The 22,900-nt window shown below is 36.7% G+C and overlaps 1 protein-coding gene across 4 annotated transcripts in view; it reads left to right on the forward strand.

Moving 5' to 3' along the window:
- The window catches only part of LOC129242257 (serine/threonine-protein phosphatase 4 regulatory subunit 3), a 28,118-nt gene that overhangs the window by 297 nt on the left and 4,921 nt on the right, over positions 1 to 22,900 (forward strand). The window contains exons 1-8 of one of the 4 annotated variants that reach the window (XM_054878816.1): positions 431 to 929; positions 17,770 to 17,899; positions 17,970 to 18,092; positions 18,151 to 18,394; positions 18,468 to 18,655; positions 21,324 to 22,271; positions 22,342 to 22,519; positions 22,593 to 22,848. In XM_054878816.1, the coding sequence (XP_054734791.1) occupies positions 18,157 to 18,394; positions 18,468 to 18,655; positions 21,324 to 22,271; positions 22,342 to 22,519; positions 22,593 to 22,848 (1,808 nt within the window). In that variant the 5' untranslated portion in view covers positions 431 to 929; positions 17,770 to 17,899; positions 17,970 to 18,092; positions 18,151 to 18,156. Of the gene's footprint in view, positions 1 to 430; positions 930 to 17,769; positions 17,900 to 17,969; positions 18,093 to 18,150; positions 18,395 to 18,467; positions 18,656 to 21,323; positions 22,272 to 22,341; positions 22,520 to 22,592; positions 22,849 to 22,900 lie in introns of those variants that run through there. The other 3 variants (XM_054878829.1, XM_054878826.1, XM_054878822.1) reach the window with 3 other exon arrangements.

Genomic DNA, 22,900 nt, shown 5'->3' on the forward strand with positions numbered 1-22,900 from the left:
GACACACAGCCATCTGGCGGCAGTTTAGTAAATATCTAGGCAATGCCGCATTTATTTAATTTGTAAAATGATTACAAGTGGAAAATGGTTATATATGCTTGATTATTAATTCTACAGTAATTTATATTTTTTAAAACCATCATTCGAAATAAAGTTTGTCGACAGTAGATACAAATCTTACAAACTCGCGCGCCATCTCGTGGCTGGTGCTTTGATATGAGATGATTTGGTAAGACCAAAGGTCGAAATTTTTCATGTTGTAAATCTCAAGATGTGTGCACATATCTAAATTGTAATGGCGTATCAGTTTGATAAACGATATTGAAATAAAATTCGTATATTGTATAATTCTTGTAATCGCGTAGTAAATTTGCTTCTATGGCTGGATGGCTGGTTATTTTGTAAATGCAACGCTGAGCGCTGCGCCGCCATTTTCGAATGACGAATGTGAACACACACACGGATTCACAGATTGAGAGATTCGTCGGACTGGAACAATCGGAATCGAAGGAATTAAAATCGTAAAATTTTAGCGAGTGGTGAAGACGACGACGACGACGGCTCGAATGTAAAAGCTGCGAATTTTTGTGTAATTTTGTAGATTGTGGAGGCTGTAGAAAATAAAGAATAAGTCGCTAACGATTTTAACTAATTATAAGCGCGTGTGCAACAATAAATATGCGAAGACGCAAATTAAAGTGTTGAACGGACGAAAGCAAATATATTTGAAGTCAGACGAGCATTAATTACGAGTAAAAAAAATATATATATATAAACTGAATTGAATCAGAAAGGAATGAAAAAAGTGAAATAGTGTGGCCAGCGCGAAAAACGTGAAGCTATAGCTATTGCATATATAGCAAAGAACATAAAGACATAGCGGTGGAGATTTTTAGATTTAGCCGATTTCATCGTTGCGGTAGCGGCGGGTACGAAAATACAACTAATTAATTTTTTTGAGTGCGGTGTTGGTGATATTTATCAATTTGCAGTGGAATTGTGAATCTAAAGTTATATGCATATATTCCTTTTAGATTGAGATTTGTTCCTGGTTATGAGGTGGGGTGGTGGTGGGTAGTGCAAATGCGTTAAGATGAAGTCGCGGTATGAGATGCAAAATACTCGGTATTTGGAATTGTGTGCAGAAACAGAACCGCCCGCTACTTCGGAATTATGCGCCCACCTCAAACCATATATTTTTTTGTTTTGAGGTGCTTCTTTCGTATACGCTCGTGTGTGTACAACACGGTAACGCGTCACAACTGCAGCCACAGCAGCGCGTCTACGACGTCGTCTACCAACTATTGACGCGTCGTCCTTTACCCCCCTTGCTGGCAAGAGTCATACATGTTTGTGGAACTTAATTCATTAATATGTTGAAAAGTCGTAGGGCGATGATACATTTTGTTTTGATTCATTTCATTTCGACATCTTTGTGTAGCTGAGGTTTCATTGGGTAGTAAGCATGTACGTGTGAATGTTTTTGCTTATGTTTGATTATGTGTACATAGATGTGTGTGTGTTGACGAGTTTATCGGTCGTTTCTCGTGATTTTCCTCTATTTTCGTCATCGTTTTCACCTTCTTCACCCAAAAGTCTCTATTGTGTTGATGCAGCTATTCCTACTGGTGTAATGATCCATGGTGAATTATCGTTGCCGCTTGCTTACTTGCGTGGTGAGTTGATGCATATAGCGTGTGTGTATCCATTATTTTGTTAATTACTCTCGCTGGGTTTCCAAGTCTTTTTTTTTAGAAAATTTGGGTTCACTTTTAGCGGATTTGTTGTTATTGAATGTTTACAAAAAATATACAGAAAATTTGTAAGAGTGTGTGAAATCAGAGTGGGATGGATTGATGAATGGAAAGAAATAAATTTTTCTCATTGAAGAAATTTAAGAAAAATGGTTGGCTTTAGTGAATATATTTAAATATGTGTACCTATATGAAGATAATATCGCAATAATTTATTTTATGCCTTTGGCAAGTGGCATATCCTCTTCTAACCCCGCCTAGAAAGGGTACAGACGACACTTCAGTGATCTATTCTTCTCTTTACCTAAATATCTGTAGCACTCTTGTATTCTATCAATTATATTTTTTTGCCTATGGCGCTATTAAAGATCTACATTGGGGTGCGAGTAGGAAAATTGGTAAAAAAGTTGATGTGGTATCAATCGATGCGTATTGGCAAAGTGTTAATAATATGAAGCAAAGTGTAAGTGAGCAAGGAAAAAGTCAAGTTTGACCCAGGAGAGTTAAGATTCGTAAAATGTTTAATAGAAAACAGCAACATTTTAAGAATGTTTTTTGTTTATAAATTTAGTGATATATCCTGTATCGACTTTTTTGTTAAAATTTTGCGCCACGAAGTAGACAATTACCAAAAAAAAAAAAAATCAAAAAAAAAATCTTAACATTCAACTTCGTCTCTCCTATAAACAGTATTTTTCAATAAAATAATTTATTAAATAATAAATAAAAAAGGTACAGTACAATCGTGATAGTCCGACATTTCTTAATCCGACACGTTCGGTAATCCGACAACCTCATAACGTCTATGGATGCAATTGGCATTATTTTATTTTGACCAGTCGTAGCAGAGCGTGTAATTATTTTCTTTAAGTTTAGCAGTTACGTTTTTGTTCCCCCACTAAAAGACATATTAATAAAAAGATTATTTTTGCATTATGCATTTTGATCATAATTTTCGAATTAACAGTGATTAAATGGAACCTTCGGTTGTCCGGAATATTTGATAATCCGACAACGAGTCGGTCCCGTATGTGTCGGACTATCACGATTGCACTGTAATTATCTACTGTTCTGCCCGGGTGCCAATATTTATGCGTACCAGTCAACGCGTTTCGGTCCCAAATATGAATATTGCAAAAACTGTGCTTTATTCTTTTAATCTGTTCAAAAGTTGTTAACAAAAAACAATTTCATAAACGTTGTATTTTGTATCACGCTAATTACTCACTCACTCAATAACAAAAATGTAAACACAAAATGGGCGACGAAAATAAACTTTAGCTAACTTTAATGTCTGATATTGCCACCATTGAAATAAAATGTTGATTCAGTTTTATTAATAAAGTGTCCGCGTTATTGAGCGTCAGATTTTGTGGGCGCCAGATTTATATACATATAAGGGAAACTTTAAATTTTGGAGTTTCTAACTAAAGGACTATCGATTGTATAGACACTTTAGAAATATGCTAAATAAAAATGCAGAAAGTGGCAATACAAACCATTATATGCCAAAGTTTATTTTCGGGGCCCATTTTGTGTTTACATTTTAGTTACTGGGACATTGAAATAATTAACAATATTTTAAATATATTAGGTCCATGAATAAGTTCGTGCGGTTTTTTTCGAAATTTGAATTTCGGATCATTCCCATGGCTTTTAAACGTTTGGAAATGGTTGATTGATCAACTCCCAAAGTTTTTGCAACCTCTTCTTGCGTTTGAGCCGGATCTTGATCGAGCAATTCCTCCAATTCGGTATCCATGAACTTTGGCGGCGCGGCCAAAATCACCACTTTTAAAGCGTGCAAACCACTTCTGGCACGTTCGCTCAGCTAGAGCATGCTCACCATAAACTTCCACCAAGATACGATGACTTTCGGCTGCTTTTTTCTTCATATTAAAAAATTCCCCGCAAAAACACATTATTTGGCACGAAATTCGACATTTTCAAGTGTGGTAAAAATATTGTTGTTTACGCTTCAAATAAAAAACTTATACTGACGTTTGTGCCTTACGACAGTAGCTCTCCAATGAATGTTTGGAAATGTGGATCGATGGAATAATAATCAAGTTACGCCATCTGTTGTAAAACCGCACGAACTTATCCATAGACCAATATATATAAAAATAATAATAAACAAAATATATATAATAATAAAAATGTAGATAATAAAAGAATATAAATAATAATAAAATAAAAATAAATAAATAATAAAATAAAAATAAATAAATAATAATAAAATAAAAAAAATAAATAATAAAGTGTGATAAGAGTTCAAGTGTTGTTGTTGTAATAAGGCAGTTTGATGCGCTAGTGAATAAATATTAGTGATACAAAATACTACTTTTCTGCCGACGAGGTTCAGGACAAAACAGACCGACAATTACTGGAACAGACAGTGTACAGACAGACAATAAACGACATTCATCGGGAGACTCTTACCACCTTCTTCTACTATTCATATGTCCAGTATGTGAAGGCACTCCGCACGACACTAACCGCATTTCACATGCCCCATCAACGCCACTCATCTAACACCCCTCTCCCTACAACAACCACCACCACTTTTCTGACTTTGTTTTTTTTTTTAATAAACTTTAAACGGTTTAAAAAAGTTACTAACCGTTTTTGAAATATTCTTGATAAATTTTAACCTCTGGGCTGTAAAATGGGCTGTAAATGGCACGTAAAGCGCGTCAAAATTGTTGCAATTCAGTGCACACATTTACTAACAATTAACAAAGAACAAATGTCAAAACTAAACAATTTCGATTTTCGCATACAAAATACAACTCACATAATCCATAAGTTATTAAAAAATTACATAATTTTTTTCTATATTCTTCTAAAAATGGGAGTCAGAAGCTGGGGAACACAGCATGCGAACAACAAGAATGCCGAAAATCGCCTTGCAGGCCATATTGTTGATGATATACTTTTTATAGTACCTGCACCACAAACTAATACATACATACATTAATATAAAATTTCTCCAAAGCTTCATTCACCAAAAATAAATAAAAAAATGAAAGCAAAATAATAACAGCCCAATGAAAATGGTACACGGCCAATGCCATACATATCGGATATGCATCTTACAAGTAGTAGCAAACAAGCCAAGCAGTATAATTGACACTTGGCCCCTCAGTTACTTCGAAGCTTCTTAATAACATATTTACTGCTTTATACTCGCATACCGCTGATCAGTAGAATCGCTTTTGGCCACCACTGGCATTTCGCATAAGCTTCGTTTAAACTTAGAAGCGGTCATCAAATTGCTTGTCTTTTGCATTTTGCACGCTTTTGTTTGTATTGCATCCACCCAAAGAGACGTCCAGTTAGCCAACTTGAGCATTGTCGTGTTTTAGCGTCCTCTTTGTGCAACCGATTCTACCGATTCGGAGTATCACGACGCCGCCGAAGATGACGAGATGCCGTGTGGTTTATTATTTTGTTGTTTCTTTGTGGAGTTCATCGTGAAATGCGCGTTTTTACGATTTTGTGTATCTATTTTAACTCGTCATGTTGTTGAATCTGGCAACGAACAGTTGATAATTTTGTTGTTATTTTCAAGCTTCCTTAACTTTGACTGGTAAATGCGCTTTTTTCGCAATGTCACCTCCTTTGGCGCTAATGTGGTGCCACACTTTCTAATACTGCTACTGTTGTTCTGTCGAGTATCGTTTGCTGGATGAGTGTTTGTTGTGGCAATTTAGTTCGCATGTACAGTGTACGACAAAACTAAAGCACGAAACTTCCCATACCACCACAATCAGAAAAAAAAACTTTCCAACAAATAGTAATGGCAAATCTTTTTATTGTATTTAGAAGAGGGCACATTGGTTATTGTGTAAAAAAAAAATTATACAATAAACTTCATTCTAAACTTAAATATTAATTCAAACATAAAAGTAGTATTAAATATGCCGCGACAAAACTAAAGCACATTGGTATATACTTGTAAAGAAAAGTTGGTTCTTCTAATATTTCGTAGCGAAGCCCTTGTTTTTCAATACCGCTGCACATCTTCGTGGCATAGACTCAATCAAATTATTTAAAACATCTATGGAAATGCTTTCCCAAGCTCGTTCTACCTGAACAAACAGGGAGTCCTTGTTTTTGCAGTTTTCGCGTTCTATTTTCCGATCTACAATCTCCCATAGATTCTCTATGGGGTTGAGATCGGGTGATTGTGCAGGCCACTGCAATACCTTAATTTTATTGGCAACAAACCATTCTTTCACACATTTAGCGGTATGCTTAGGATCATTGTCCTGCTGGTATATCCAACTCAGTGGCATTTCCTCCTCAGCGTGGGGCAGCATAATGGTCTGGAGAATGTCTTTGTACACAAATCTGTCCATTATGCCATTAATTCTATGAATTGGACCCACTCCATTGCCGGAAAAACAGCCCCACACCATTACGCTGCCTCCACCATGCTTTACAGTACCTTTACAGTAACATGGGTTTAAACGTTGCCCTTTAGGTCTGCGTACAAGCTTCAGTCCATCAGAATTTTGGATGTTGAACTTGGATTCATCAGAGAAAAGGACGGTTCGCCACTTGCTGATGGTCCAGTTAATATGCGCCTTCGCGAATTCGAGTCGTGCTCTCCGATTCTTTATTGAAATGAAAGGTTTTTTAGCACTTCTATACGTTTTGAAGCCACCTTCGACAGTTCTTCGCTGAATGGTTCTAAGGCTAACGGGCAATGATAATTCACTTCTCAGGGATCTCGTCGATATAAAGGGGTCTTTCTGGACCTTTCGGATAATTAATTTATCCTCACGAGTAGTTGTTTTTCGGGGCCTACCACCTAAATGTTTGGTTTCAAAGGAGCCGGATGACCGAAAACGACTTATTGTGCGGGAAACTACGCTGTGATGAATCTTGAATTTTCGAGAAATATTGATAACCGATTCACCGCCATTAAATTCATCTATAATTTTTTCACGTAATACCGTATTATACTTGTTTCGGGCCATTTTTAACGTTTTTTTTATTTCTTTAGCTCGAAAATGTAATAAATGCCGCTAAAACCACGCAATAACACTGATAATGTTTTGCTTATGCTTGACGTATAATATTTTAAATCCTAACGGTTCTCATTAATAACTAACTGCCAGCTATGGATAGAAAGAGGGAGTTGTGCTTTAGTTTTGTCGCAGCAAGTTTTTGCACGTGCTTTGTTTTTGCACATAACAGTACTATTTTTCCGTTAAGAAACTGGAATATTGTATTTTTGTATCATATATATTTGTTATTATCAGATTAAGAAAAAACAATTGAAGGATATAACCATTTGTTATCTTTTTTTAACTTAAAGAGTTCAAGAGGGACTTCGTGCTTTAGTTTTGTCGTACACTGTAGGTGTATGCCACCAATGTGTACGCATTTACCACCCACTTGGTATTTAAGGCTAAGGCCGTATATCTTTCACTGTTTTCTTCTGTATTCATAAGTGAAGGTGTTTAATGATGGTTCAAAATAATACGGCAAGAATATGTGTAGATCATAATTAATATTGTGATTGTTAGTATTAACCCTTTCGGTACGGAAAGCCGCTAACGGAAATACAAATTATTTTATATGTTTAATAGTTGCAATGGGTGAAATAAAAGTCTTTTGTCCCATCAAAATTGTAGGTATCTTCAAACATTGCCGGGACATATAAGTCCCGTTCGGACCGAAAGGGTTAATGGAACCAAGTTGAAAACTGGTTTGTTTATGAACGCTTTGATACAATACACAATACTCAAACTATGAAACAAGTATTGAGTACCTAGCATTGCGCAAAATATCGCTATAGTAAGCCATGATTAGTCAGTTCTCACGACGGTTCGGTATACGTTACCATAATGACGGTTTTTTTATTCGGCCAATGACTGTAAATGCAGCAGCATTCCCACTGCATTCGCTGAGGGGACTATTTCGATATAAAATTTCGCAAAAATATAAATACAGGTGTTTTATGCTTTATGTAAACCATCGGACATTAAAGGCATAATTTACGTAACGAATGTCTTGATAATATATCTGTAATATCCAGAGGCAGTGGACACAAGACTGGGTTTATGTACTGAGCATATCTTGTAATTTTACGCAATTTTCCTGCATGAAACCAAATATCCACTGTTGAGAGAATGCAGAATGTTGCGCATTCGCTCTATCGCTAATCGTCACTCTGTGACTTTGTCAGAGTCGGCTGTTGAGCTGCTAAAGTAAATAAACAAAGGTAATGCGTTTTCACACGTTGTAGGTAAGGTGCATTCAAAGAGTTTGCAAAGAAATACGTAAAGTAATAAATAAAAAATAAATAATAATTCCAGCAAATATCAATGTCTGCGAAATACTTTACATACTTACTAGATACTTTCATAGAAATTACCGACACTTTTGACAACAAAATGTGTTGTCTGTGGTTTTCATTGCCATATCTGAGTACACCTTTAGTAGTGTGATTCATAGTTCAGTAAGCTTTGTTAGCAACTAAGCGTGCCTGGGAGTTATTATACATTTGAAGGTGTACCCGATTTTGTTTATTAGAGGTAAATAAATGATCTTCGTTTCAACAAAGTAAATGTAATGATAATTTTAACGTACGTAGTGCATACATATATTTATTTAGATAAAGAGGCAACGACTACCATGAGCTTTCTAAAGTTTCACTCCGTAACTTCATTAACAACTAGCTGGTGCGCATTACCATCCTACTGATTATATGCACAATCTCTTCTTATCAAAAATTGATTTCCATGCGCTTTGGTACCTAATCGGTGTGCTACCTAGAGTGGGAACGCTTGCGAGCTTACCGGTGTTGCCAACATTTTGCTCATTTCACTTTTTGGCCAAGCCAATCCGCGGAAGATAGTGACTTGCAGCTCGCACATTTGTTTTTCTTTTTTTTTAATCTACTTAATAAAAGCAAAACTCTATAAAAAAATTTTACTTCACTGAAAATTATTCACGCATCTTTTTTTTATAGCAAATTTGAATTAAATTCTAAAATTAGTTTTTAGTATCGTCTGTGCCAAAATATGTTTTTCTGATTCAGGTTGATATCGGAAGTTGGCAATACTGGTGGTAGCAGCTTTTACTCACATGAATGAAGCACGATTATATATATATGTACATATATATGCACGTTTGCATGCTTTAAGATTGCACAGTTGCAATTATAAATACCTATACGGGGGAATATGTGCTGATTACCGGCATTGTTTTCAAACCGGTTTCTTTTTAAGGTTTTATTTACGGTGTGTTGTGTTTATTACACACTTATTTGTTATACTACAGAAATACTAGCACTCAACTTTATTAGTTTTGGAAATTTTTCTTTACTAACGAACTACCTTGAGAGATCGAAAGTAAACACTTGAACAAATGTACCTTATGGATTTTCACAACCAAATCGCCGAACGCAATATTCAGTTGATAAGTCAAGACACACCATCATCATAGGCGACGGTGCTATGTTTGCTATGAAAGTTGTGTGACTGACGTTCGCTAGGTACATAAATAAATAGTATATACTACAATATTTTGTTTAGCAAAATATCTGATTGTTTTTGTTTTGTTTTATTATTTTGCTCGTGTATTCGTCGGCAAAGCAACTTCGTGACTTCCACGCATTTCTCTGTTGTTGCTAAATTATATGTAGTGTATTTATGTAAATATGTATGTGTGAATGTATTATTGTGTGGGCTGTTATGAGTGTACGATTGAGTGCGGTATCACGTTGTTTAAAAATATGACATGTATGCTTTGTATGCATATGTATGCGCATATAATTCTTTTTTTTTGGAATTTCTCTACAGACCTTTCCTTATGGTCCTAATTGGCCGCTGAGGATACTGTAGAACTACCTAATTTGGAATTCTTGAATTTAATACACCAGTTTTTGAAATGACATTAAATTCTTGGTTTCAGTAATTACATAATTAATATTGCATGCTTCGCGTGTTTACTTTTGTGCTCGTAACCAACACAACTTGTCGGCCTAGTGTCGGCTCGCGTATAAATCCTAACATTAATCGCATACCTTTGAAACCCATTGACCTAATACATACATACAAACAGTCATATATAAGTTTAGCAAGAAAGATTCAAGAGTGATAGAATACATTCGCGTTGAGAAAGATTGCGACAACGGTGAGGGTAATTCAGGCTGTGTCGTAACAATACGGCGTTGTTGGGGAAATTCGTTCGTACACAACAATAAAAATTAAATAGAATACAGCAATAAATATTATATTATTAGTTGTGTCCGATAACCAAATTTGCCATCACTGGCCATCAATCCAAATGCCGAACGTAATCGAAAATTCTCTTCCAAAGAGAAGAAAAAGCAAAAAAGTTAACGAAATTACCATATATACTTTATATACTAATTTTTTTTGTTAATAAATTTTCCATTCTATTGTTTCTGACCATAAACTTCAAATTTCAAACCAGCGCAAAGTTATAAGTGCACAAAAGACTAGATTTCAAATTACAAAATAAATGAGTTAACGGAAAGTTCAGTTATAGCCATTGTACAGATGCATAAGTAAGTTGTTGTCTAAAAATGCCCACAGCTGAGATAACCTGATTCCAAAACGCTCTTTTATGTAACATGATTGCCTTAAAATGATTAAATTTCATAGAAAAATGTATCAAAAAGTCAAAATAACATAAAATTGAGATTTTTCTGAATAAAAAGCATTGTTACAGCTAAAAAATATATTAAAAATATTTGTTATTGTAAATTTCTCAAGTCGAAGAAATTTTTTGCATTTTTTTCTGTTAGTTTTAATGTTACCATAAAAATTCTAATTTGGCATAGCAACCGCGGCAATACACTCAAGCAAAAAAACCAAGCACTTACACCATCACACACTTGACTGTCTGTCAAACTCACAGGAAGGGTGCCTGTCAAAAAGTAGGAAGAAGAAGATTGGTTTTAATTGTTTTTTTTTGTACAATGGTCATAGCTTGCAGATCATATGTTTTCATGATGGATAATTTTTGCTGACTAAAATTTCTCCAGCACAAAACAAGTGTTTCTTGCCTTGAACTGTTACTTCGCTCTCTCAATATTTGACTGTTACAATTTTATGTGTTAAAGAACACTACTATAATGTCACCAAATCAGCTGATTCTGTCAAGTTCACTGAGAACAGGTTAGCCGTTCACGGATGTCCGAACCGCTGTACTCCTTTCACTTTTCTTAAGCTTAGGGGTGCAATATCTGAAAAAAAGATATAAATATGCTAAAGTAAGGCTTGGAAAACAATTTGCTTAAACTTGCAGTGGTCTGCTGCTGGTATGCACATGGATATCTATGTAATTTACTCTAAAAAATTACATGGTTCTTAGTAATGAAGTCCCTAGTTTTCTTGATTTTGCTTTAGAAAAAAGATGTATTTCTCTCTGTCTTAATAAAAATAGTGTGTATGGATACATTAAAAAATATTGAAATTTCTAAAATTGGTATCTTATTTGTTTTGTTTGCACATCACTATTTTGAATAATTTTGAATTTTATAATTTTTAAATTTTTTTTTCCGCGTGTTCATTATTTTTTCTTATAAAAGTACAATTCCTTGTTTAACTAAAACCATATACAGCTGTTGCCAGCTACTTAGAAACGCTCCCTTTTGATAAACGCTTGATGAGCATAATATTAAACTGTTTAAATTTACCGTTATTTTTCTCTTAAAATCATTTGCATTGCTTTTGTTACTCTATTTACTACCCAATGCGCCTAGTTTTGTAGTTGTGTAATTGAAGTACCGTTAATATTATCCAACGCCAATTTTTGGTATGTATATATTTTAAATTGGTTGTTTAAAAGCAACTAAAATATTCGTCTTCAAGATGTGTAATGGGAAAAAGCAGCAGCTGTACACCTGCCCTGCGCAGCTCCATTTTTGACCTTTGTAAAGCTGGAAAGTCGTACAGGGAAATTTCTAAACAAGTCAAATGCCCAAAAAAAATGGTTTTTAACGCCTTAAAGCATATCCAACTTTTTAAGACTGTTGACAATGTTCCACGTAAGAAAAGGCCCCGGAAAACTTCAGCAGAAATTGACCGCAAGATAGCAATCATCTCCAAAGAGACCCAAAAAGAGTTTCACTGACATCCAACGGGAAATTCAGGATCAATATAATTTCGAAATATCCAAGAGGACAATTGCTCGGCGTCTGGTCGAATCTGGACTGCATGGCAGAGCAGCACGCAAGAAGACCCTTCTAACCAAGATACAAAGGAGACGGCGAGTAGTCTTTGCGAGATCCCATTGGTCATGGACTCCAAATCAATGGAAATATATCGTTTGGAGCGATGAAACCAAGATAAATCGCATAGGCCCAGATGGTAGAAGGTATGTTCGACGGCCAATCAACCAAGAATTCAATCCTCGCTACGTTTCACGGGTAGTGAAGCATTGTGGAAGATCAATCATGGTGTGGGGATGTTTCTGGTGGAATGGTGTTGGCCCAATCCATAGGATTGATGGAATTTTAAATAAGGAGAAATACGTCGGTATACTAAAAAATGTAATGTTGCCGTGGGTTGAGGAAAATTTGCCTGTTATATGGAAATTTCAACAGGATAATGATCCAAAGCATACGGCAAAGTTGAAGAAACAGTTTTTCGACGAAAATTCCATCAACGTTTTGGAATGGCCATCATCCAGTCCGGACTTAAACCCAATAGAGCATATCTGGGGTGACGTTAAAAAAGCCGTGAGTGCCAAAAATATCCCAAATATGGATGTCCTTTTTGCCGAAGTAAAAACGGCATGCCAAGCAATACCTGTGGCGCGCTGTCAGAATCTCATTACATCAATGCGCAATCGATGTGAGGCAGTGTTGAAGCAAAAGGGTTATGGAACCAAATATTAACATAATCTTGATGTTGATCTGATAATACATTACTGTTTCAAATTACTTGCCCTATCCAAATCGTGCATTTCACATGCTTTAAAAAAATATATATATTCAATAAAGAATTGGGATTAAATTGTTTTCCACTAGTTTTTAAGTTTATCATATGTTAAAATAAAATTGGCAAAAAGTTATGAAAATACGTGTTTAAAAGAAAAATGGAAAATTTATTTTGAAATGAGTGTCGTTTCTAATTAGCTGTCAACAGCTGTATGTACATGCACGAACTTTTTTCATATGAAGAAAATGCGAAACACCGTCGAAAAAAAAAAGATTTTTTAAAATCAATGGGATTTTGAAGCAAATTCAAACTGGCACTTTATAGAAAGAAAAATATGTGCACTTGTAATATAGTATGTATGTATTATATGTATATTACAATTTTACACATTTTTTGACATTGTTTGCAATGTTGGTTAGCCGTGAAGCGCAACATGTGGTTGAGCCTATTCTCATTCTTGTTCACTACTTCGTTTGATGGCTCATCCAACTGCTCGCCACTCCTTACCCCAGTTACAACAGTGTGAAACTTACAGGCATTCATAAAACCATCTAAGTTTTCTTACATTCACATACATACACACATACGTACTAGGGTAGATGGATGTGCCTACACATGAAGATATGTACATGTAGCTTTGTAAGAGCAAAAGCACTGGAATTTCAAAGTCCCAAGCAATACAAGTTCGTGCATGTTCAAACGTCCGCCGCCGACGTTGTATAGTACACACCGTGGTTTGCATTTCGTGGCAGCGAAAATGCTTATAAGGGACTTAATAAAAGTTGTTTGCTTTTGGCGGATGGCGACTGTTTGTTGGCCATTGGTTGTGGCGCACTCATTTACCTATACATATCTGTGTATGTATGTATATGTTCATGCTTACGTGTGTTTGCATGCTGACGAGCATTACTCATACCATTTTTGTATTTGTTGCAATTTTTTTGTTTGTTTGTAAACAGAAAGTTTCGTTTTTTCCGATTCCATCAGTGGTGTATTTGTAATTCACTATTTTTCTGGCTACAAACTTTTCCGTTGCATTTATTTTAATGGGCTGCCAAGGTGTTTGTCTTCAATTCCGTTTTTCTATTTATATACATACATATGTATGTATGTACATATATTATTGGCAAAAGCCTCTACATGGCCATTGCTGATAAAACAAACTAAAATACCAAAATAAAGGTATACAAATTGAAATGTCTGCAACGATTATAGTAACAACAAAAATTCAAATATTTACAATTTAAAAAATTTCCGTCGCTTGCGCAGCGATGAAGAAAAAGATACTCAGAAGTAAGTGATGACGCTGTCTGTTTGCTTTCACAATTTCATTCATTCATTCATTCAATATAATATAATACTCAGCTGCCGACGTATTTTTGTTGGCCGTGTGTGTGTTGGCTCTAAGTATTGTGCAGTGTTTAGCGCCGCCACGTTATGAGAGTTTTGACCTTTTCACGACGGAAGCATCGGCAATGGCGAAACAGATTACAAATTTGTCACAGTAATTTCGATAAAAGCAAAATGTGGATGTTAATGAGGAAAGGGGGAAAAGAACAAAAAAAAAAATGAAAACCAAAACAAAAATGTGAAAAAACTGGTCTCCTGGCGTAGTAAGGCACCAGTGTGAAACGTAAAATTTGTACAGGTTTTTGGCACGTGTTACGTAAACCCTGTATGAATGGATAGCAACAGATTAAATAACTTGAGTAAATATAAAATCAAGCGCCTAAATAGAAGTAACTTAAATTGAAGGGCTGGTACCGAACAACATATGCATACGTACATGTATGTACTGCTTTGAACGATTTGGCTCGTGCTTTTTCTTGTCCTAAAGAACACCCTGTATATGATTTTTCTTAACCTATGGACCACCCTGTATAGGCAACAAATATTAGTTTGGGGGAAGAAGAAATCCATTATTTTCTCGTTGGGTGGCTGTAGTGATCGATGTCTCGTAAAGTATCGATCACACAATTTACACTTGATGCTCGTTGTCAAGGTGACATTTCACACTAGAAAAATTCTTTTTCTGTTTTTGTTTGTTCCATTCAGTATGGAAGTCAAAAAAGAGAAAATTCGGTACTTTTTACAGTTTTGCTTTGATAAAGGTGAAAATGCAAGCCAGGCCGCTGAAATTATGAATGGTGTTTATGGTGCCGATCCTGTAACAGCTAACTAATTACGTCCAATTTTGGTTTCTTCGACCGCATTCAAGCATTTTTGATGTTAAAGAAAATGTCGATCAAATCACAGAAATCATCCTAGTTGACCGGCAGAAGCTAAGGATCGACCATAAAACAGTTTTAAACCATTTGCGCAAAAATTTTACGCAAAAATAATGGATTTCTTGTTCCCCAAACTAATATAATATATAAAATTCTGGAATGGGTGTGTGCGTAAATCTTCCTGTTTGACCGATTTGAATGCATTTTTTAGTACCAATTTTTCAATCCCATTTTGCTGTTTCTACTCTACACACCTTCGGCTTCGATGCTTGGGATCGTTGTCTCCTTGTAAAATCCAAGGTTGGTTAGTTCTTCCAAATATCTTCGCAGCTTACGGAAAATACGTTTCATTTTATTCATCAAAACTGCACTCAAATTGGCGGTAAACACGAATAAACGGACAAATCCTTATTCGGAGAAGCAGCTCCAAACAAGAACCTTAACTGGATGCTTAGCAGTTCGTTGAAGTTGTCGTTTATCAGCAGAACACCAAAGCCAACGTATGCAACTATTTTCACAAAAGAAAGATTTACCCGTGAATATTACGTTTGTATTAGACGTTCTGAATTTGCTTTTGCCCAAGCGAGTCCTTTTTCAATGTGTGAGAATGAGAGCAGCGGTTTTTTCAAGGTGCTCCGGAATTTGAGGTCTTCTCTACGTAAACATCATCGCATCGTGTCTTTAGATATATTAATTTTCCTTTTCGATAAAACTGCTTCATCTTCGCCCAACGATAAGTTTGACTTTGCAACAAACAAATAAATTTTTTAGACCTCGTGAACGTTTTTAACTTCGATATACCCTTGGTCTGAGTGCAATACCAGAGTAGCGAACTCTCGTGGATTCATTTAACAGGAGGACATTTCGCACTGTATGTAGAAAATAGGTTGTGGTATACATCCGGAAGTGGTCGTTCCGGAAGCGTAAACCCGTCTACCGATTTCATCTTCCGATTCGGTAAGCCTGAGTCCATACAATTACGGGGAATGCTGCTGGTGTGACTGTCCTTGGGCATGGAGTTGTTGTTGTTGTTGTTAACAGCATAGATAGCCCAGTCAGTGTAGGCATATCATCGTTCGTCTTCGTCTAGCTCATCTAGGGGTAGGCCCAGGAAACATGCTGTTTCGGTTGGGTCCAGAGGGAGAGGGGGGTTAGATGAGTCGGTTTAAGGGGGCATGTGAAGAGGTGGTTAGTGTCGTGCGGGGTACCTTCACATGCCGGACATGTGTTTGGTATGTCGGGGTCGATTCTGGATATGTAGAAGTTTAACCTGCTACAGTATCCAGAACGTAGTTGTGCCAGTGTTACACGGGTTCAAGAAGGTGGTAACGGTCTCCCGGTGAATGTTGCTTATTGACTGTCTAAATACTGTCCGGTCCAGTAGGTTATGGTCAGTTTTATCCTGCATGGAGTTGTTGTTGTTGTAGCAGCTTACTAAACCCTGTCAGTGTAATGTAGTTACCGGTCGTCCTCGTCTAGTTCATCTAACGGTAGGCCCTGGAATATTGCTGTTGGGTCCAGAGGGAGAGGTGTGTCAGATGAGCAGGTTTGATGGGGCATGTGAAAAGGTGGTTAGCATCGTGCGGAGTGCCATCATTTGCTGGATATATGTTCGGTATGTTGGGATCCATTCTGGATAGGTAGAAGTTTAGTTTGCTACAGATCCAGAACGTAATTGTGCCAAAGTTATACGATCTCTCGGGGCAGCGGAAGCTCTTCATCTGCAATAGGTGGTCGTTGGACTCCGATTACGGCATTCACTGGGCGGGAGCTTAGGAAGGTGGTAAGTGTCTCCCGATGAATGTCATTTAGCGCATGTCCAAGTACTGTCCAGTCCAGTAGTTGTCGGCTGGATCTCGTCAGAATAGTTGAAGAGATGCCTCCTGAAGTGCCTGGGAGGCGGCTCAAGTTCTAGCCGATGTCTACAGGTGTCTAGGGGTGAAACCTACGGTAGCACCCGAGTTGAAACTATTTGCTGAGAATTTTGTTGTGCTCCTTGACTGGGAGCATTATTGCCTCTATATGTAGGTGTTGTAGGGGAGACATCAGGAGGCACCCCACGGCTGCCCTGATTGCAGGGTTTTCGTATGTCTGAAGCTTAGTCCACTGCAAATCACTAGTGCCAGGCGAGCAGACGGGCGCAGCATAATTCAGAAGCTCCAAGTACTGCCGGCCAGCGATTCGAGGAATTTGTTGAAAACTATCGAAGGTAACTCCTAAAATGTTGGGGTTGTTTACTGCTTGTATTGGTGTGTCATCGACTTTAACCTTCAGCTGTAGTTTGACCTCCTTTGACCAGGTGGTAAAGAAGGTTGTCGTGGATTTAGTGGCATGAAGTTGTCGCACCTTTTGCTGAGGGACGTAACTGCATCCCGGTGTATGTTATTGATTATGTTTATGGTAGATTCGTTAAAGTAGATCATAAATGGTAAAATGTTGTTTCAAGCCTTTAGGCCATTTGCTAAGAACTTTTTAGTACAATACTTTAGTTTCTATTGCATTAAGTCCACAAAACATGGACTTTTTCGTGTAACCTTGTGGTAGATTATCTGTCTTCTCCATATAGGTAGTACAGATCTCTGGCTGAAAGACGCTGCAAATGTCTGGTAGGCATTTTATCCTGAGTTCTCCCAAATAGAGGTTAGCTTCATCCTCTTTCAGTTTTTTCCAGTATTGAACATTTCGCTATTTTATTATAAGAAGTTCATTCATTTGCACTTCGATAACCGCAATCTCCGCTTTTTGAGCTGAATCTGCATTTTATATCAAATATGCTAATAATAAATATTAATTTTTAATAAAATAAAGTTATTTTGAAGAAAGAAATTGATGGTAATGTTTTGTTTTCATTTGCAGATTATTTTCGCTGCGCGAATACTACTTCCATATGTATAACCACACTCCACAAAATTGTTGAAAAACAATGACTTCGAAAAGTTTTGAGAAATTTGAATTATAAATTCAAAATCCCGTTAGATAATCTTCCGTAAGCTCAAAACCATACACATTTAAACGAATATTTTTCTTATTAAATTTGGTTTGGCGCATTCGTATAGTTTTCCCGGCGATTTGCTGAAGGAAAAAGCTGCCATTGTGCATTAATTAATTGTCTATTGTCTGCCAATACACAACCAGTTGAGTAGCGCAAGGGACTAACTAGCATCGAAAGCTTTCAAAGTGTACGTACTGCACCAACAGAAATACTAACAAACAGCCTAATAGTATTGTTAACTCTAGATTTTTATGTTGCAGACTGAAAAGTACGGAAGAGTTGCTGACCTTGCACTGGAATTTGTGGGTAACAAAATATTCAAAAGAAAGCTTAGAGTAAAACTAAAAAGATTAAGAGTAGTCAATTTGGAGGAAAATATGACAACAGATACCCGCCGACGTGTTAAATTGTACGCTCTGAATGCGGAGCGACAATGGGATGATCGTGGAACTGGTCATGTATCTTCGAATTATGTGGATAGACTAAAAGGTAAGTTTGTGTTGTTGCTACTTATTATACCCTGGTGCAATGAAGATATGTTATTTTTTGTTTATAACAAAAGGTATTTCATTGTTGGTGCGTGCCGAATCGGATGGTTCCTTACTTTTGGAAAGTAAAATTCAGCCCGACACCGCCTACCAAAAACAACAGGATACACTGATCGTATGGTCAGAGGGCGATAATTTCGATTTGGCATTAAGCTTTCAGGAGAAAGCTGGTTGCGATGAAATATGGGAAAAAATTTGTCAGGTAAGCTGGATATTTTTGATATAGGGTATAAGTTACATATGTATGTATATGGTATATGGCACAAAATTAATCATCCAATTTAGTTTTGAATAAAATAAAAAATGATTTTCACTGATGAAAATCTTTATTTTGACCGTGCACTATTGTTTGTCTGTTTGTATACTGCAGCTGGCTAGTGCATAAGTGTCACATACGATTGACTTTCGACGCCATTTGCAAAAAGAATTATAAATCTTTCAATAGGGTGATTAATTTTGCGCCACCTTGTATGTACATATGTATGTATATAGGTAAATGTGTACTAGTGCCTTATTATATTGCAATCGATAGAGTGATTCATTTTGCGCCACCTTATGCATCTCTACATTTAAAAAAAAAGAACTAATAACTATGAACGGAATGCTTCCATTTGCACTTTTTTTTTGTATTTTGAAGCTGGCCTCTCCATTGTGGTTTTTTTCGACATAAATTGCATAAACATACAAAATAGTCGTAAAGTTAATTTTCAAATTCAAATTAATTCAACCTAGTGGAGTACTATTTTTCGCTATATAACTTTGAAATGTTTGTTATCACTCGGCTTAAACAATTATCTTCAATTAATATTTATTAATATTTTCAATGCGACCGCCGTAGCCGTGACTACCATTCGGAATTCAGAAAGAACGTAGGTTCGAATTCAGAGAAAACGTAGGTAAACCCAAATATGTAAATATATATATATTAGGGCGGGTCGATTTAAAAATCGCTCATTGCTCTGTGAAAATCGTATTCTAGGGATCAAAATAAGAAACTGCCGAAGGAACCATACCTCTAAAACGAATTCTGATGTCCCCCAATTTGGGTCGAACGAAAAATCCCACTTTGACCCATGGAGCACTCTAATCGAGTCCAAATGTATGTCCGACCCCCACTAACTTTGAACGGCTGATCCACCCATGCCAGTGGCACACCCCCTGGAACTCCCCTGGGGGGTTCCCCATACAATCATTTCAAATATCACCATTTTTGGCTTTTACATGAGAAAAGAAACTAAAAAGTTCGACCCAAATTGGGGGACATCAGAATTCGTTTTAGAGGTATGGTTCCTTCGGCAAAGTTTCTTATTTTGATGCCTAGAATATGATTTTCACAGAGCAATGGGCGATTGGGCCCCATACACATACGATCTACCAGCTTCTGAAGAAACAATAGTCGGAATGTTCACTGCCGTATTCACAATTGACTCCCACCCCCATGTGGCCTCCCAAAAACTACAGCAAAGTGTTGATAAAATAACTCATAGGTTGAAAGAGTGGCGCATTAAGCCAAACGAGAAAAAAATCATCCCAAGTCATTTTTACACTAAATCGAAAAACTTCCCAACCCGTTAAGCTCAATAATACAATTATCGCTCAAACTAACGTCCCAAAATATCTCGGCATGCATCTTGATAGCAAACTTACATGGAAAACCCATATTTTCCCCAAACGGACGGCTATGGGAATAAAACTCAGAAGCCTATATTGGCTCCTACATCGAAATTCTCATGTTCCTCTCGAAAGTAAGCTCTCACTTCACTCAGCGTTCTTGAAACCGATATGGACACATGTCATTCAGTTTTGGATTTAAGTCAACAGTCTAACGCCAACATCGAAATACATCAAAGATTCCAGTCGAAAACCCTCAGAATGATCTCAAACGCCTTTTATTATATCAGAAATGCCCAAATTCGTCGTGATCTCAAAGTACCCACACTAACTGAAGAAATAAGAAAATATGCCACATCACAAAAAACACGACCCCAATCGCACACAAAACCTCTTTTCACAGAAATAATTGCAAATCCCATAACCTTCACCAGGCTCGGAGAAAATCTACGAAGTGTATCTAAGATATATATAAGATATAGCTCTCTCTCTCCTTTTCCTCTGCGTTATATCTTTTTTCTCTCTCGCGGAACGAAAATGCCCAAAACGTTGCATGGCCTTGAAATTTTACTCCATTCTCGCTCGTCCATCGACGCCTAAAAAGTTTCACTTCAAAAATCTTCTTTCATAGTTTATATTTTTTAAATCTGTACGTACTTAAAGAAAGAAAAAAGAAAGAAAAAATTATCCTGGAATATTTTTTTTTCTACGCTGAGTGAAGTGTGAAATGAATGCAATCTTTGCTGTGTGTATTCATTCATTGAGTCCCAATTATACTGTATAAATAATTTATGGCTTTAATAAGTTGTACAAAAATATTCAAAGTTGACTTTGTGTTCCTGGTGTTTCAAAAAACCGATGCAAAAAATATGTCTCATTGATTTATTGCTTGTAATTACTTAATTGCACTCTTTTATATAGCAGTAAAAGTACCGAGTAATATAACTGATTGAATGGTATGGTTATGTATATGCACCTTCAATATTGGAATACTTTTGTTCCATTTGGTGGCGCAATAAAGATTTTTGAATTGAAGTTTTTCATTGCTTTTGTACTCGTAAAGAGGCTTTTGCATTTAAAAACAATTCGATTTTTGAAATGAATTACGGCTGAATTAAATCCACATTGACTGAATCATTTTACAGCGCTGGTACATGAATATGCGATTTTTATAATTATTGTTTTATTTAGGCGTATATTTCTTATTTTTATTATTATCTTCAGTATTCAGCAAACTCATTATTGTGCTCTTCTTGCAGGTTCAAGGTAAGGATCCATCAGTTGAAATAACGCAGGATATCGTTGAAGAATCCGAAGATGAGCGTTTTGAGGATATGTCAGACACGGCACCGCCCATTGAGTTGCCGCCATGTGAGCTTGCACGTCTGGAAGAGATATCCGAGACCATACAGAATTGTTTAACCACACCTTTGCGAAAGGAAAAGCTTTCCATGGCTTTAGAATCCGAAAACTATATTAAGAAATTGTTAAATCTATTCCATGTGTGCGAGGATCTCGACAATACGGAGGGTTTGCATCACCTCTTCGAAATTTTCAAGAACATTTTTCTATTAAACAAGAATGCATTGTTCGAAATTATGTTCGCCGAAGATACTATTTTCGATGTGGTTGGCTGCCTAGAGTATGATCCGAGTTCCACCCAACCAAAGAAGCATCGTCAGTATTTAAAACAATGGGCCAAGTTCCGCGAAGCAGTACCGATTAAGAATCAGGATCTGCTCGCTAAAATTCACCAAACGTTCCGTGTACAATACATACAAGATATTATTTTGCCGACCCCATCGGTATTTGTCGAAGACAACATGTTGAACACGCTGTCCAGTTTTATATTCTTCAATAAAGTGGAAATTGTCACACTCATACAAGAGGATGAACGCTTCCTGGTCGATATGTTCACACTTTTAACAGATCCCAGCACCAACGATGCCAAGCGTCGCGATATTGTGCTATTCCTAAAGGAATTCTGCAATTATGCACAAAATTTACAACCGCAAGGCAAGGACTCTTTCTACAAGACACTCACCTGTTTGGGCATATTGCAAGCACTCGAGATCACATTGGTGATGAACGACGAAAAGACCAAGGCCGCCTCAATAGACATACTCACAGCGATTGTGGAGTTCTCACCGTTGGTCGTACGCAATTACACACTGCAGCAGGTCAACCGCACAGAGGGGGTAAGTGTGGTAAATTTTGGTTATACACTTCAAGTGTGTCATTCACTAATATATTCGCGTTTTTCGCTGACGTTTGCAGGATCGCATGTTATTGAACATTGCCATTGAACAAATGTTGAGCGACTCAGAGCCGGAGCTGGGGGTCGCCGTGCAATTAATGGGCATCATTAAGATTTTATTGGAACCAGAAAGTATGCTAACTGAGAAAGCAGACTTTTTGAATTTCTTCTATAAGCATAGCATACAAACACTGATTGGTAAGTGACGTGAACCTGACTGATTTAAAATTGTGATATATAAATTAATTGTTGAAATTTGGTAATGTTTCAGCACCACTACTTATTAACACAATCGGTGATCGTCCAGATAGTGAAGACTACCAAACCGCACAATTGCTTGGCATTGTTTTGGACATATTGTCATTTTGTGTGGAGCATCATACTTATCATATTAAGAACTTTATCATACAAAAGGATCTCCTAAAGAGAATACTTGTGCTTATGAAAAGCACACATACGTTCCTCGTACTTGGCGCGCTTAGACTTTTAAGGAAAATTATTGCACTTAAAGACGAGTTTTACAATAGGTAAGTAAATATGTATGTATGGATGTGTGTATGTGTGTATAATAAGTAATCA

The sequence above is a fragment of the Anastrepha obliqua genome, chromosome 1 (assembly GCF_027943255.1).
Source record: "Anastrepha obliqua isolate idAnaObli1 chromosome 1, idAnaObli1_1.0, whole genome shotgun sequence".
NCBI classification, from domain to species: Eukaryota; Metazoa; Arthropoda; class Insecta; order Diptera; family Tephritidae; genus Anastrepha; species Anastrepha obliqua.